Source organism: Hoplias malabaricus, chromosome 3, assembly GCF_029633855.1.
Source record: "Hoplias malabaricus isolate fHopMal1 chromosome 3, fHopMal1.hap1, whole genome shotgun sequence".
Taxonomy (NCBI): domain Eukaryota; kingdom Metazoa; phylum Chordata; class Actinopteri; order Characiformes; family Erythrinidae; genus Hoplias; species Hoplias malabaricus.
Window position 1 is genome coordinate 72,750,249 of NC_089802.1, and position 16,794 is coordinate 72,767,042.

Sequence of the window (16,794 nt, forward strand, 5' to 3'; positions counted from 1 at the left end):
CAGACAGTCACCCGGAGGAAACCCACACAGACACAGGGAGAACACACCACACTCCTCACAGACAGTCACCCGGAGCGGGAATCGAACCCACAACCTCCAGGCCCCTGGAGCTGTGTGACTGCGACACTACCTGCTGCACCACCCCTGTTAAAACCATATTATTTGTTATTCCAGGCTGTGGAAATGGACTTCCATGCAACTTAGCAGTGATGATACACCACACATACACTACCATAACAACACTCAGAATGATCCACTACCCAAGCAATGCCTGGTCAGCAGTGGTCCTGTGGTCAGAAACTGTCCAGTGATTCACATAAAGAGAGGCTGATAAATTATGTAGCAACATATGAGCTACGGTGTGTAACTGTATCCCTGTAAAGTGGACCTATAGAGCAGGAGCTCATAAAGAGTGCACTGAATGAAAGTAGAAGTTACACTTATGAGCAAAAGTTTGTGGAGAATGGTTAATGCAACATTTCTTTGGAAATCAGGGCTACTGTGAGTTAGTTCTCCTTTGCTGCAGGAACTGCATCTAATCTTCGAGAAAGACATTACACTAGATGTTGGAACATTTCTGTGAGAATTTGGTGATGGTGAGAATTCTGATGTTCTGATGATTCTGGATCACAAACCCAACTTGTACCCTTCGTACCACTTGTGGAACTTGACATTGTGGTGACCTTAAACTCAAGTGTCGCCATCCAGTTTCAGGCTCTTCTGAGATTATACAAGATGAATTCAGAGATTAGTTTTGGTGTCTTGAACATTTTAGACACATAACCTAGTTAGCAAGTTCCTGTGGGCCACATCCATAGGAAAACCATTAGCGGAAAGAGAAAGCTTTTATAGTTTTTAAACTTGTAATTTAAAAAAATGCTTAGTGTTGAGAATAAGCAGTGTTTTCTAGTCTACATTTTGTAATTTTTAAAGCACTCTTTTCTCCTGTAAGCTACAGTAAACATGCTCTTAGGTGCATTTTCAACATATGTTAGTTATATTAAAAAACGTTAACTATTGCTTAAGTATTTGCTTGTTACACTGAAAATCAATCATTTTTTCCCTGTTTTTAATATGTTGTTTTAGCTATGAGTCTTAATTGTATTTTCTGAATCACTGTGAGAATTATATTGTAGAAATTAATGAAACATCCACTTCACTGGAAGAGTTTTCTTTATTTGTTTTTTAAATGTTAATTTATGAAACGGTCATTTTGACTTTCAAGCACAAGTTAAAAATTGTATTATTTGTGTATTGGGGCGGCACGGTGGCGCAGCAGGTAGTGTCGCAGTCACACAGCTCAACAGAGGTTGTGGGTTCGATTCCCGCTCTGGGTAACTGTGAGGGGTTCGTGTGTTCTCCCCGTGTCTGTGTGGGTTTCCTCCGGGTGCTCCGGTTTCCTCCCACAGTCCAAAAACACACGTTGGTAGGTGGATTGGCGACTTAAAAAAAAAGTGTCCGTAGGTGTGAGTGTGTGAGTGAATGTGTGAGTGTGTGTGTTGCCCTGTGAAGGATTGGCGCCCCCTCCAGGGTGTATTCCCGCCTTGCGCCCATTGATTCCATGTAGGCTCTGGACCCACCGCGACCCTGAACTGGATAAGCGGTTACAGATAATGAATGAATAAATGAATTATTTGTGTGTTGTCGTTAAAGTACAGTAAAAACATGCTTGAATTCGGTGGGTTGGGTGGCGTGCTCGTCTGGGGCTTAGAAATTTAGAATCGAGCTTCAGTTTTTAAATAATGCACGTTCATCCAATATCTATTTTTCAGCTACTTGAGTGACAAACATTTCTTGTGTATGAACGTCCAGTGTCATATTGTGAGGAGGGTTAGGTTTAAAGTCTTAAATGCTAGAGGCATTTTAATTGGGCAGTGGTGGTGTGGAGCTCTCCACTTTTTGAATCCGTACCTTGTTTGAACCAAATATGGCAACTTTTTAAAATTAAACTGGGCCAGTCCTTTTCCATATGAGACGCGGATCCATTATTGACTTCTATACCTGTATTGGGCCGTTGTGCGTTTGGACTAAGGTGCTGATATGTTTGGCAAGTCTGCAATATATTTCCAGGTAGGTACGACCTGTTCTGGCACAGCCTGGAGTTGCTATGCCTTTGTATTGTCTTTGTATACTTTTATTTCTCTGTAACATCAGAAATGACAGTTGTTTGAAATTTGAGGACACGTCGGTGCTGATTTGAAGCTCAGGATTAAACTAAAGCTGATGCATCAGTTATGGGGAAAACGCTCTGAACGTTTTATCCAGACAGTGATTGATTGAACTGGTTCTCACATTTTACAGCAGCAAATTTCACACTTCACTAACCCTGAGAGAGAGAGAGAGAGAGAGAGAGAGAGAGAGAGAGAGAGAGAGAGAGCAAGAGCAAGGGTATTATTCATGTTGTCAGGAAGGGTATCAGAATATACTGTTTTTAAAATGCTGCGCATGGTCTAATGTAATATTATTATTTGGCCAGCTTTGTAGCTGGTGTGTGTGTGTGTACCAGGAATGACATTTTAAGGAACAAAACGTTTTAACAAACTCACATTGTGGGGTCTTGTCTTCCTTGTGGGGGACCACCGGATGATCCACAAAATATAAATAATTGCATTTTAAGGTGACGTTAGGGTTAGGGTTAAGCTAATAGTACTCATGGAAATGTTAATGGTAAGTCTCCACATGTGATGTCCCCACAATTCACATATACAAGTGTGTGTGTGTGTGTGAGAGAGAGAGACAGAGAGAGAGAGAGAGAGAGAGATGGGGGTTCTGAAGGTGTGAGTGTGAATCATTTCTTTTGAAATGCAAATACAGACCAAAAAACACCTCATATAACAGTGGTTTATATAATGTTGAGCTCAGCCAACTGGCCTTAGATTTACTGTAGCCTTACATTTGACCCCAGAGGTCAAGATACTTATGAAACTATGAACTAAGATAAGTTTAATCCTGGCCTATCGCACCATTCCCACGGTGTTATTCAGAAGTGCACTTGAGCCTGTGAGTTTATGTTTGAGCCTTGTTCTGGAAATACATTCACTACATACACAGAAATTAATGGGTTTTAGATTTATATAATAGCTCTATGAACATTGTCCATACGAGTCATCAGACTGGAGGGTTTATTTCAGTCAGTTTCAGTGTAAGTTTCTCATTTGAGTCCTGGGAGCCCACGTCTTCCACTTTCAGCAGACTTTGTTATTTTTTTTATTTTGTCTCATCCACTAAGACAAACGAGGCAAGAGGCAAATGAGACAAAACAAAAGATGATAGAAAAATAACAAAAAGAGGTCACAAGTACTTTCATCATCTTAAGAGAGTGGGAGGGGGGATCAGATGAAAGAATGTTCCAGAGGGAGTGGTACTACACATACGACAGCAATATGTGGGTTGGAGTATTAACCCCTTCCTTCTAAACGTTCTATTAGATGTGGTATATGTCCTGTAAAAGACTTTAAAATGAATGGTGGTGTGATCACAGTTTTCAAATTTGGGTTGCAATTCAGGCTATATACTCTGCATTTCCAAAATGAGATAAAATCAGGTTTTAAACGTATTTATTAAGGTTATAATAATAATAATATTAATAATAACATGTCCTCTCAGTATTAAAGCCTACACTTGTTGGGGTCAGTTAGAGACTCAAAACACGATCATGTGCGTCCAGTCAATTCCTTTGGCTGTGTTTAGGTTTAGACCCATATTTAAGGACCGATTAGAGCTGTAAAGTTTGGAAAATTCCAAACCAACATCTGAAATTCATCTTCTCTGACTTTCAGCTGCAGGTGTTTCGAGGGACACACTCAGAGGCTCAGAAACTGAGGGGGAACTTGAGACTGTTCCACTCAAACAGAGACTGGCCCTGTACCAGGCTGCCATCAGCAAGGAGGAGAAAAGCCCTGCTAGTGTGGTAGGCACACACACACACATACACAATCACACACACACTCAGAAAGTCTATCCATTCACTAGCAACCTCCACCAGAAAGAGATGAGTGAGAGGTTTCAGATTCCGTAACTTACTCTCCAACTTCCTGATTAATATTTATCACTGTGTGAATTATAAGAAATTCAATTTGTGTGTGTGGGGGGGGGTAGTTTTACTTTTCTTGATTTTCAACATTGTGATGCCCCCTACAGGTCAAGCTAAGCAGCAACAGGCTCATTAATGTGTGTGTGTGTGTGTGTGCGCGTGTTTGTAGGTCATGGAGGACTCTGAGCCATGCTCTTTGCCAGGTGGTCTGGCCAGTGTGAAAAAGCAGTTTGAAAGTCAGAAAGTCAGCTCCTCTTCTTCCTCGTCCCAAAGCACAGTCACACAGTACCAATTCCAGCAGAGACAGGTAAGGCATATATTGGGTTCAAATTATAAAAAGGAAAAATATAATACATGGATTCATTTTGCAAATATATATTTTAGATATGTTTTAATATATATCTCAAATACATTGCACATAAAATGTCTGATAAGGGAATATACTGGGGCACATCTGTGCAGGGTTTGTATGTGTTTGTCTTATAGTGTTTACTATGTCTATTCACAGGAGGTAGTGAGCTCCTCTGAAGTGAGAAGCAGTGTGAGAGAGAGTCACAACATGCAGGTACACAATGCAAAATAAATGGCATTATAAAAAATGTTGTTATTAAATCCTAATAACATTTTCTGTCTCCACGCCGTACTGCTACAGGTTTCACAGGATCAGAATTTTCAGCAGAACATAGCATCCAACTTTGGGAACCATTTTGATGAAAACGGTATGTTCAAAACCCCACACCACATTACATGCAAATAAATAAAGAGCCATGCAGTGTATAGCATCAGACGAATATTGTAAAACATGAAGAAGTACAGTCACATCTGTTCTTTCATGTTTTAAATCCTGAATCCTTCCTCTTATCCCCTCAGTGGTGGTCATCGGGGGACAGGAACTGCCCAAAGTCTCTACCCAAGCACTGAAACAGCAGCATGAAAAAAACATAGAAGAAGCCACTCCAAGCAAGCACATTAAGGTAATAAATAATCAGGATCATACTAAGGCAGTGGTAAATGTGAATACCTAAATATAACTTTATCTTTTTTGCATAACCTGAGAGAAATGTACCCTTTGTTCAAATTATACATTTATAAATGTACAACCTGGAAAGATGTATTGTAAAAACTCAAGGTACTTTAAATGCTTTCTAATAGGCAAAGTATTTTAGGTGTCCATTTTTACAGTCACAACATAGAACAGTTTAATTATCATCTTAATTAAGTTGTTCTATGTATGTCTAGGTAGGGTCGCAGTCACACAGCTCCAGGGGCCTGGAGGTTGTGGGATCGATTACCGCTCCGGGTGACTGTCTGTGAGGAGTTGGTGTGTTCTCCCCGTGTCCGCATGGGTTTCCTCCGGGTGCTCCGGTTTCCTCCCACAGTCCAATAACACACGTTGGCAGGTGGATTGGCGACTCAAAAGTGTTCGTAGGTGTGAGTGTGTGAGTGAATGTGTGTGTGTGTGTCTGTGTTGCCCTGTGAAGGATTGGCGCCCCCTCCAGGGTGTATTCCCCGCCTTGCACCCAATGATTCCAGTTAGGCTCTGGACCCACCGAGACCCTGAATTGGATAAGGGTTACAGATAATGAATGAATGAATGAATGTTCTGACTATAAATATATATATATATATGTCGCTGTCCAATTCTCCATTTTTAGCAGTTTTCAGTTTATTTAACAAGTATCTCCATTGGCTGCTAGACCTGTCCATCAAAACTGCGTATCTCCCACCTCCCCTGTTCCTGGGGTACTGTTTGAATGTCTGTGCTAAAGTTAACGACCGTTTACGTTTTCTCACATGAAATATCAGACCAGTGTGGCTATAATTAATCACAACAAGGATTAAATTTGCTGATTTCAATCAAGTATATAATGATACACTCTGGATTCATGGATTCGTCGCAGTGTTTTAGGAGAACATGCTGCAAGTTGTGGGTACACGTAGGTGGACTCGGCACTAAAGAAATCCACGTTTGCATTATTAGCTGTCTACAGTACACGCACATCCATTTTACATCTGATACTTTTGGAGTCCCAATAAAGGTAGTTTTACATTTCTGAGCTGTAATTGGTATAAATCATGTTTTCTGTGGTTTATTTTTACTGTTACCTTCAAAGAAATACAGTATTTTCCTGCTCCTGAAAAGTTTTTTGGACATATGTGTTTATATATACACACATATATATATATATATATATACACACACACACACACACACACACACACACACACACATATATATAAATAAACACACACACACACACACAGAGACAAGATTTTGACTGAAAAATTGCTGTCCTTTTCTCCCTTGAAACCAAAGATTGATCTTGATTACAACCAGTTTCAATGGGCACCAGTTAATGTGACATCAAAGATCACAACAGAAGGTGGCTATGAGTCTGTTGTCAAAACTATGAAAGACATTTCTTCTACCTCCTCTGCCTCATCTTCTGCACACTATGAAGCCACTGAGCAGTTTCCCCCACCACCACCAACTACCGAGCTGCTTCAGGTTCCTACAGATATCCCAGGTCCTTGTACCTCCCCCCAGTTTGCTGATCAAGGTGGTTCCCAGAAATGTCCAGTCAGCAAGGAGCAGTATTCCAAGCAGAGGAACCTCTACGAGTTGAAACGCTTGTACAAGCACATTCATCCCGAGGTACGCAAAAATCTGGAGCGTGATTTCATCTCTGAAATGGAGGATTCTCACATGGACAGCGATGAGGAAATGAGTGGTGATGTGCAACAAGCGCGGTCTGTCTTCGAGAACAGTGGCAGTAGTCCTGGGAAGTGCATGAGCCCAGAAAGAGAGTATCTGGAATGGGATGAGATTCTGAAAGGTGAGGTGCAGTCTATGCGCTGGATGTTTGAGAATAAACCGCTCGACACCATCAAAGACGACACACCGGATGAGAATGAAAGCAGGAACATCGCTCAACAGGAAATCATTGCAGGAAAAGACGTGAAATACACAACTTGGATGTTTGAGACCCAGCCTATGGATGCTCTAGGTACAGAAACACCCGACTCAGCAGATCACATTGGGAAACTTACAGAACTAGCAAGAGGAGATGTTCGAACTGCAACTTGGCTGTTTGAGACACAGCCTCTAGACACAATGAATAAGATTTACCAAGAAGATGACCATGAAGACCATGTGGTTTATACTAAAAATATCACAGGAGGAGATGTAAAAACTGCCAGATACTTGTTTGAAACTCAGCATCTTGATGCTCTTGGCCACACTGAGACAATTGATGAATGTCACTTCCTACAGCTGATGTCAGAACTTGAAGAGACCAAAGGGGATGTCAAGACTACAACCAAAATGTTTGAGACACAACCTATGTGTGTAATTAGGGGGGACTCTGGTGAAATGTTGCAGATTACAACAGTCCGACGTGAGGAGACTGAGAAAGGTGATGTGAAAACATCACGCTGGCTGTTTGAAACCCAACCACTGGACATGATTAATAAAGACCCCACTCAAGTTAAGATAATCTGTGGCGTCTCCATGGAAGAGAACTATCAGGGTGGAGTAAATCGGGGAAGGTGGCTTTTTGAGACAAAAACCCTGGATCAAATCAAGGATGAGGAATGGGACAACACCAGAACCCAAAAGGAGGAGATCATAGGAGCTGATGTCCGGAGACACTGCATGGTCTTTGAGACACAGCCTATGGATAAACTAAAGGACAACACTAATGCCAGGCCACTAGAACAACAAGATATCTTAGGAGGTGATGTAACTTCAACCAGGCATCTCTTTGAGACGGTACCTATGGAAAATCTCAAGGAGTTGGCAGAGGTTGGAAAACTGCAAAAAGTTGTGGCCTCAGAGGAGGAGAAAGGAGATGTAAGACATCAAAGGTGGTTATTTGAGAGTAAACCACTTGAACAAATCAGAGAAGAGCAAAAAGAGATTGCACGGACAGTTAATCTACAAGAAATGGATAAGGGAGATGTCAGCAACTATAAGGAGATATTTGAGACGATGGATCTGAGCAAGTGCACAGACACACAGAAAATAGCAGTGGAAGGTGTCACAAGTGGGTCAGTTAAATCAAACAAAGTACTGTTTGAGTCCACACCACTGTATGCGATACAAGACAGTGCAGGGCACTACCATGAGGTGAAGACGGTGCGACGTGAAGAAATCGTGAAGGGTGATGTACGTAGTTGCCAATGGATGTTCGAAACCCGACCAATTGATCAGTTCGATGAGAGCGTAAACAAACTTCAGATTATTAAAGGAATTTCAAAAGAGATTGAAGCAGGAGATGTCAAAACAGCCAAATGGCTTTTTGAAACACAGCCTCTAGACGGAATCAGATATTTCGGCAACATGGAAGAAGAAGACAACAAGAAAAACGAGAGCATTGAGATTCACAAGGGTGATGTCAAAACATGCCGATGGTTGTTTGAGACTCAGCCAATGGATGTTCTCTATGAGAAAGCAGAGGTAAAAGCAGACAAAGACACAGAGGTACAGAAAGGCGACGTCAAAACTTGCACCTGGCTCTTTGAGACTCAGACGCTAGACAGTATTAAAGATGAGTCAGAGACTGTCTTGAAAACATGCACAGTGAGGGACGATGATGTGCTCGGTAAGGATGTCCGTCTGGCCCGTTTTCTGTTTGAAACCGAGAACTTGGAGAATATCAGAGGGGGGGAGGATTATGGTAACTTTAAGAGAGTCACACAGATCGACATTCAGTCCGGAGATGTCTCGAGGATGAAATATGGGTTTGAGAACCAGTCATCTGACATTATGACCTCTTCGTCTGAGGAGACTATGCAGAAGCTGAAGTCTTGTCAGGCTGAGGACATCCAGAAAGGAAATGTTGTCAACTGCACATGGATGTTTGAAAATCAGCCAATTGATACCATCAAGGAAAATGCAGAGGAGTCTAATGTGCGTACAGTGACGGATGTTCAAGGGGGTAATGTTGAAAAAGGTCGTTTTACCTTTGAAACCTTTTCCCTGGACAAGATTCAACAAGACTCTTCTGAGACAGAGGTCAACAAGCTTCAGGGCGTCATACGAGAGGAGATTGAGAAAGGGGATGTGAAGAACTACACCATGATGTTTGAGACCCAACCACTGTATGCCATTCGGGACAAGGAAGGACACTTCCATGAAGTTACCACAGTTACCAAAGAAGAAATCCTGAGAGGTGATGTGGTTGGAGCAAGATGGCTGTTTGAGACTAAGCCACTGGACTCAATAAGGAATACAGATGAGGTTTATGTCATTAAAGCGGTTACACAGGAGGATATACAGAAAGGAGATGTCAGCACTGCTAGGTGGAAGTTTGAAACACAACCGCTTGATGAAATCGCTGAAGATATGAAGGTAAATATTAAGACGGTTGCTGATATCCAGGGTGGAGATGTCAAAACAAACAAGCATCGTTTTGAAAGTGATGAGATGTCTAATAAATATGTGAGAACTGTTAGTGTAAGCGAGATACAAAAGGGTGATGTGAGAAGTGCTACATGGATGTTTGAAACTCACACAATTGACAAGATCCGAGGAGAGGGGTCTGAATACAACGAAATGGAGAAAGTAACGCGAGAGGAAGTTGTGAAGGGTGATGTTAAGCAGTCGGTATGGCTCTTTGAGAAAGAACCTCTTGACCGTATCAGGGACATTGACGAGACAGAAATGGTGGTTTCCCGTGAAGAAATTCCCAAAGCTGATGTCAAAACAACAACATGGCTCTTTGAAACGACGCCGCTGACTGAGTTTAATGAGACCAGTGTGGAAAAGAAGGACATCGTTGGCAAGAGCATCAAGGAAACATTATATGAACTTTACAGTCAGAAAATGGTCGACTCTCAGGGCATACTGATAGAAGCAAATGAGATTGGCAATGTTAGGATGGCCAAGTACAAACTACTGAATCAAGAGAGTCCAGAGATTCAGAGAGAGGAAGTTATCCGAGGAGATCTAAACAGCATCATGATGAACCTCCTCAACAAGAGTGAGACAACAGAGAAAAGCATCACCATTGACACAGAAGAAAGGGGAAACATTAACACAACTGTCCAACAGCTCTTTAGTCAGGAAAGAGGTGTCAATGTAGAGAAAGAAGAAATCATAAGAGGAGACATACAAGAAGCCATCAACAATCTGCTGAAGAAGGAAGGGTCTGCTAAACAGGGCATTTTAATTCAAGAGGATGAGAAGGGAGATGTGAGGATGACTATATACTCTCTCCTGAACAAAGAAGAAGGAAGCACGCTTGTGAAAGAGGATATTATTAAAGGAAACGTCCGTGGCACTCTGAATATGCTGTTGTCCAACCCTGATGTGAAAGGCTCTAAAATTCATGTTAGTGATACAGAAAGAGGCAATGTGAGTTTCTATTCGACTTGTATTGAGTCTGGAGCACTGGAGTACCTCAAACAACTTCAGTTACAATCAGATGAAACCTATGAGGAAAAGGTAAAAGAAGAGATTATTGGGGGCGATGTGGAGCATACAAAAATGATCCTGAGGAACAATCAGCAGGCCATAGGACGAACCGTGGCACAAGACGACATTGTTCCTGGCAACGTTCACAACAATCTACAGGTGTTTATGATGGAACCCGTGCTCTCTTTACACAATCTACAGAAAGAGGAGATTGTAAAAGGAGACTTGCAAGCAGCTCTTGACTCACTATCACAAGCTGCAAATCAGCACAAAGTTGTCGAGAAAGAGGAGGTGGTCAAAGGTGACATCAACACAACACTCAGGTCACTGGAAGAAGCCCAGCGCCAACTCAAAGAACTGGAGAAGCCTGAGATTGTTCCTGGAGACATCAGGAGTACCCTAGAATCCCTTGAGAAATCATCAAGTACAAAGGCAGAAGTCATTATTGAAGATGTAGTCCCAGGTGACATCAAGGGCACTTTAAGATCCCTCGAGGAAGCAAAACAGTCTGTCAAAGAGATGGAAAAAGAGGAAATTGTAAAAGGTGACATCCACACTGCCTTACTAAATTTACAGGAGGCATCAACTGAGAAGAAAACCTTCCAACATCAAGTAAGTGAACAAGGGGATGTAAAGGGAACAATTCAGATCTTATTGGAACCTACATCATCCCCTCGTATGCAGAGAAGAGCAAGCACAGAGGGTGATATAAAATCATCAATTAAATCTCTTTACGAGCAGGAACAAAGCCAAGTAGAGAAAGAGGAGGTGGTCAAGGGAGATGTACAGGGGACCATCAAATGCCTTATGAAGAAGAAAGAGCAGTCAGGTCATAAGTCAAAAATGAACCCATCCAGGAGAGGTAAAGCTCCTGTATATAATCCAGTACCTCCTCAACAAGAGCCCTGTGGATGCCCTGCAGGACACAAGCCTGATTCAATGTCAGCAAATACACTCTATACAAAAAACTTGTCCCAGAGTACTGAATCACACACAGGTACACAAAGACAAACCGAGGCCAAATTTGATCAAAGTCAGACTTCTGCTCAAGAGCAACATTCTGCAACCTCACAGTCCTCCCAAGTATCACAGAAGATAAATATGAAGGATGTGAAACAGAAGCAAATCATCCCTAATCCTGTGACTATTAAGAAAAAGAATATTGGAAAGCAGATTAGTGAGAAAAAACAGGATAGTTGTGATCTGTCTAAAACAGAGACTAAGCAAACAATTGAAACCAAGAAGCAAACCCATGAAACAAAGGCTGTTACAACGGTTCAGACTGAAGTGATTACAGTGGACACCACCATTACACAAAAGCAGAATGTGAAATCAGACCAAATAATCAAGAGTCAGAAAACTGAGCAAAATGTTAAGAATGTGAATATGAACCTCAACCCAAGGGGAATGATCAAAAAGAAGCCCCAACCGGAAATTCACTTCCCTCCACCTCCAAACTTCCCACCACCACCACCCTCTGAATCTGAGCTCTCGCTTCCTCCACCCCCTTCACCTGTGACAGATATGTCTACACATCCTCCACTGGTCATGAGGCAGGATAGTGATCTTCCTCTTCCTCCACCACCACCTCCACCTGCCAGTGAGGCAGAGACTGAGTTCTTTCCACCACCTCCTCAGGACTTCCTTCCCCCTCCTCCATCACAACAGGAACTCTGCACCGTGACCCAGCCAAGTCCTGGAAAGCCGAAGGGTCGACCTCTGTTCAACGTCCCTAAGACTGAACCTCCTAAACAGCAAGAACCACCCAAGTTTAAGTGGCAGAAAAAGCAGACCACTCCCGCACCTCCACCTCCTCCACCACCTCCAGCTTCTCTGCCCCAACCATCTGAGGCTGAGAAAAAGGAAACTGTAAAAACACATGTTACTTTAGTCACCGAAACAAAACAGGAAGAGAAAACACATAAAGAAAGAGTAGAGGCAACTCAGATGCAATCTTCAACAGTCACAAACGCTCCCACTGCAATCCCAATACACAAGGTAGAGCCTGAGGAGAAACCCCGGCCTAAAAAAGTGCATGTTCCACCAATTAAGCTCCCACCACCTCCGGAGCCGGCTGTTGAGCAAAAGCCACGAACTTATGCAAGGAAATTCAAGACACCACTCATGCTTGCAGAGGAAAAATACCGCAAGCAAAGAGAGGAAGCTGAAAAGAACAAGCCAGGATCTACTCCAACATCTCCTCCTGTTTCAAGCATGCAGTTTCAAGAATTTATTGATGTGAAGGCAGAGTCCATCACAGAGAAACTGGAGCAGTCAGAGCTGGTGACAGCTGAAACAGAGCAGAGACAGCTAAAAGAACCAAAACCAGAGAATAAGTCAGCCATGATTCCTGCAGTGACAGAACCTGAGGATATGTCAGTCAAGGCAACACCAAAAAAGTCTGTGAAACCTATTCCCTCAAAAGTGGATCAGTCTCCACCCATAGATAAGGTATCTGCAAGCTTTCAGTTAAGCAAACCTTCCTTTCCCAAAGGTATTAAGAAAGCTGGCACAGAGTCAGTTAGTGTTGTTACAGATAAAAAACAGACCTCTAACATCACCCAGGCAACAGCTGGGGTAAAAGTTCAGCCAGCATCCGTAATTCCTCCACAAGCAGCTGAACACCTTGACGACGTAAAGGTAAACTCTCACACTAGCGTCTCCCAACAAGATCACTCTCAGTCTGTGCAGAAAACCTCAACAGCGGTTAAGTGTCAGTCTAATGTCACTGTAAAAGCAGAAGAAACCATAACTGAGGAAACAAAGAAGGCTCCCTCACAACCTACAAAGATCCCAAAAGTCACTCCAAGCTTCAAAGTTAAAACTTTTAAGGTGCCCAAAGAGGTGAATCAGGAGGAAAAGAAAGAGTCAGTGCAAAAAGAACATGTGGCTGAGGGTGAAGCAAGTAGTGTGCAGCATGTATCTCAAGTATGTTCAGGTCAGGTGTCCTCCCAAATGACTACCTCTGTCACAGAAAGAGAGATTAAAGTGGAGAAACAAGAGCAAGCTGAGAAAGTTGCCAAGGATGCTAAAATGGAGATACAAATGAGAACACCCAAGCATAAACTACAGAAGGAAATTAAACAGCCACCACCTGTAGTCCCCAAACCATCGGTGGAGATACATCATGTGCTACCATCCATGTCTGTGGAGATTCAACATCAAGGATCAAGTCAGAAAACTGTCATTCAATCTCAGGCTATTAAGGAAGAACATGTCATGGTATGTGAACAGAAGGTGTTGTCTCAGAGCTCAGTTCAGCAGCAGAGTATTCAACAAAAAGGAAACCTGCAGTTCAAGAAGCAAATTAAGTGTCCATCGGGTGGTGAAGAGGCCCTTAAACAACTTCAGAAGGAAGCAGGCCAGATGGACAATAAAGGAGTGACTGCATCAGAGAGCTCCGATTTTCAAAAGTATGAGGAAATGCAAAAACTGCTGAGTCACATCAAAGAGATGCAAGATAAAAGCGTGAAAACAGATGCCAATTCAGTCAAGATCATGCTGAGAATGATCCCAGACTGGTTGGTAGGAGCTGAGGAAAAGGCCGAATTAAGCCGTGCACAGTTCAGCAAGCAAAAACTTCAGGAGATCATTATCTATGTGAGAAACCTCGTGCAAACAAAACTTGTTTTTTTAGAGGGAAATTTAGCTGCGCTGTCAGAGAGTGCACTAGATGAGAAGAAGGCTGTCAGTGGAACATCACAGAAGATATCTAAAATAAGCATAGGTTCTGCTAAAATAGAAAGTCAAAAAAAAGTTGTGGAGAGAACTGCTCAAGAGCACAGTGAGTCAAAAATGACAGAATCCAAAACAATGCCTCTTGAGCTCAGAATGAGAACTCCATCTCCCACATATATTTGCATTGAGACAGCCCGGAGGACAGATTCGCCTCTGATAGTAACCCCCTCTCCCCCGCCACCTTATAGATCTGGTGCCACCCCAACACCTCCACCTCGTTGCTCAGACACTCCCACAAGTTTTAACCGAGCGACACCTTCTCCAACTATGAGTCGTTCAGAGAAGCTAGCCAAACTGAGAGACACAACTGCCAAGCTCTCTCATGCTGCAACACCTCCTCCAATGCCTTTGCCTGAGCATATGGTGAAGGGGCAAGATGAAATGGAGGAGTCTTACTCATCCAGTCACCAAGAATTCAATATTGAGACCCACATGATGGACTCATCTATGGAGATCCATGGTGACTCCATGATGACTGTGAAAGACAAACGGGAGTTTTTCGAAGAAGCCCAGAGGGCAGAGAAGAATCCCCAATATCTGCGGAAGGACCCAATTGACATCCCAGAGAGGTTAGGACCAGATGCAGAGGAAAACGTGATAGAGATCTCTATAGATGTCCATGACAGGCTGAAAGATGATCTGCCCAAAGTGGACCTCTCCAGACTTGTCAACAAGTTTGAGGCACCACAGCCCAAAGTTTATATTAGGAAAGATCCCATTGTAATTCCCGAAAGACTAGGCAGTGATACAGAGGACGCTGAGGCTGAACCACAGAGAAAATCTGCCCAGATGGAGGAGGTACCCACCTTTGATATCAAGGCCTTGAAAAATGTGTTTGAAATGGGTGATCAAGCCCACCAATATCTCAGAGAGGAGAGGAAGAGCCAGGAGAAACAAGAGGAATCGGTCAATCCCGCAGGCTTCTCGGAGACTAAATCTGTTACCGAGCACTTCTCCACCGTTGACGAGTTTGGAAACTCAGTAACAGGGTCAAGGAGTGAGATGACATCTCATTCTGAGAGTGTGATGACACAACGAGATCCTCCAACATATGCAGATGTGGTGCGAGGAAACGTTCCTGTTCTTGATGTACCACCTGAGGCCACGGCAGAGGAGCTTCTAAAGAGTTTCCAGCAGACATGGGCAGATAGCGAAAAAGTCTTCAAGAACTTGGGATTTGGTGTCACAAGACAGCAGACCTCACAGACTGTGTCCCATCAGCAGCAGACTGTCATCACCGGTAAAACTGTGTGACGAGGCATGGAAACATTAACAAGTGAAAGGGGTGATTACTAAAAACAAAAGGTTGTGTGTTTAGTTACAAAGGCATCGTGGCATGGAACATTTCTAGAACATGTGTGAAGTGGAACTCAGCACCAACGGCGGTTTTTGAAAAGATTAAATACTTGTGAAAATGTTGCAAATAACACTAGTTTGTGTTTTGAACTATTGTAATAAGCTTGGTGTTTTTCAGATTTGTCCTTATTATTTTTGCTGTTTTGTTTGCTGTGCCATTAACTCAATCACTAACTTCATTGAGTTTTTGTTGTTGATTGGTTTTATTTTACTATTCTGATAAAATGTCAGTGACTATAGTTTTTCTTTCACTTGTCCTTTTACAGAAAACAAGAGTGCCAGAGTCCGAACTGTGTCGGGGATGTCGGATGAGGGTGTATCCCATGGAGTCTCTTGTAGCGGACAAACACAACTTTCATAAAACCTGCTTCAAGTGTGCTCATTGCAACAGCCAACTCAGGTAGTTTCAGAGTCCACTGTCTGAAGCCTGAATTCACATATTTAGATATTTGTTTTATTCTGTTACATATAGAAAATTCTTATTTGACACAAAACCTATTTTTGAGTAATATAATAGTTTTTGAATTACTTGAATATTTTTTCAATAATACTCTCATAATTTTTAAAAATTTATCAACGTACATCCCTTAATCGCTACAAGTAATACATAACATTACAATGACATTAACATTTCCCTACAACACAAATATACAATCTAATAAAATATTATATGAAAAAGAATAGCAATTTTGTTATATTTCATGTTTAATACAAATTTATATCATATTTTGGGTCATTACCATGTTTTAAAGGATAAGATTTAAATCTGTTTAATATCATATTTGACTGACTATCCTTCTTCACCAGCCTGGGAAACTATGCCTCTCTCCATGGACGAATGTACTGCAAACCCCACTACAAACAGCTCTTCAAGTCCAAAGGAAACTACGACGAGGGATTTGGAGAAAAACCCCACCGAGAGCTTTGGAGTACAAAAAATCAGAAGACTACCTCAGAAAATGCTAATGTTAAAAGTGTTCCCCCAGTCAAAATACATACCACCGCATCACACGTCTCAAAAGAGAAGGACTTACTCTCTGCAGAGGAGAAAGTTGTAAGTAAGTCGGATGACAATGCCAAAAAGCAAACGAGTAAGATTTCAATAGTTTGGCCACCTCAAGGCGAGGCCACAAAGAAGAGTTTTAGTGTGGAGGAAGATATTAAAGTTGTCAAGCCTACCTGGCCTCCTCAAGACGAGCCTGTGCCACAAGAGAAAACCAAAGAGAGGCCACTAAGAGAGAAGACATCA

General features: G+C 42.3%; 1 protein-coding gene across 1 annotated transcript in view; it reads left to right on the plus strand.

The window, feature by feature from the left end:
- The window catches only part of xirp2a (xin actin binding repeat containing 2a), a 38,945-nt gene extending 22,466 nt beyond the window's left edge, over positions 1-16,479 (plus strand). The window contains exons 3-10 of the mRNA XM_066664277.1: positions 3,780-3,910; positions 4,203-4,340; positions 4,542-4,598; positions 4,686-4,752; positions 4,904-5,007; positions 6,351-15,429; positions 15,812-15,945; positions 16,353-16,479. Coding sequence (XP_066520374.1) covers positions 3,780-3,910; positions 4,203-4,340; positions 4,542-4,598; positions 4,686-4,752; positions 4,904-5,007; positions 6,351-15,429; positions 15,812-15,906 — 9,671 coding nt within the window. The 3' untranslated portion in view covers positions 15,907-15,945; positions 16,353-16,479. The remainder of the gene's footprint in view (positions 1-3,779; positions 3,911-4,202; positions 4,341-4,541; positions 4,599-4,685; positions 4,753-4,903; positions 5,008-6,350; positions 15,430-15,811; positions 15,946-16,352) is intronic.
- Positions 16,480-16,794: the final 315 nt, after the last annotated feature.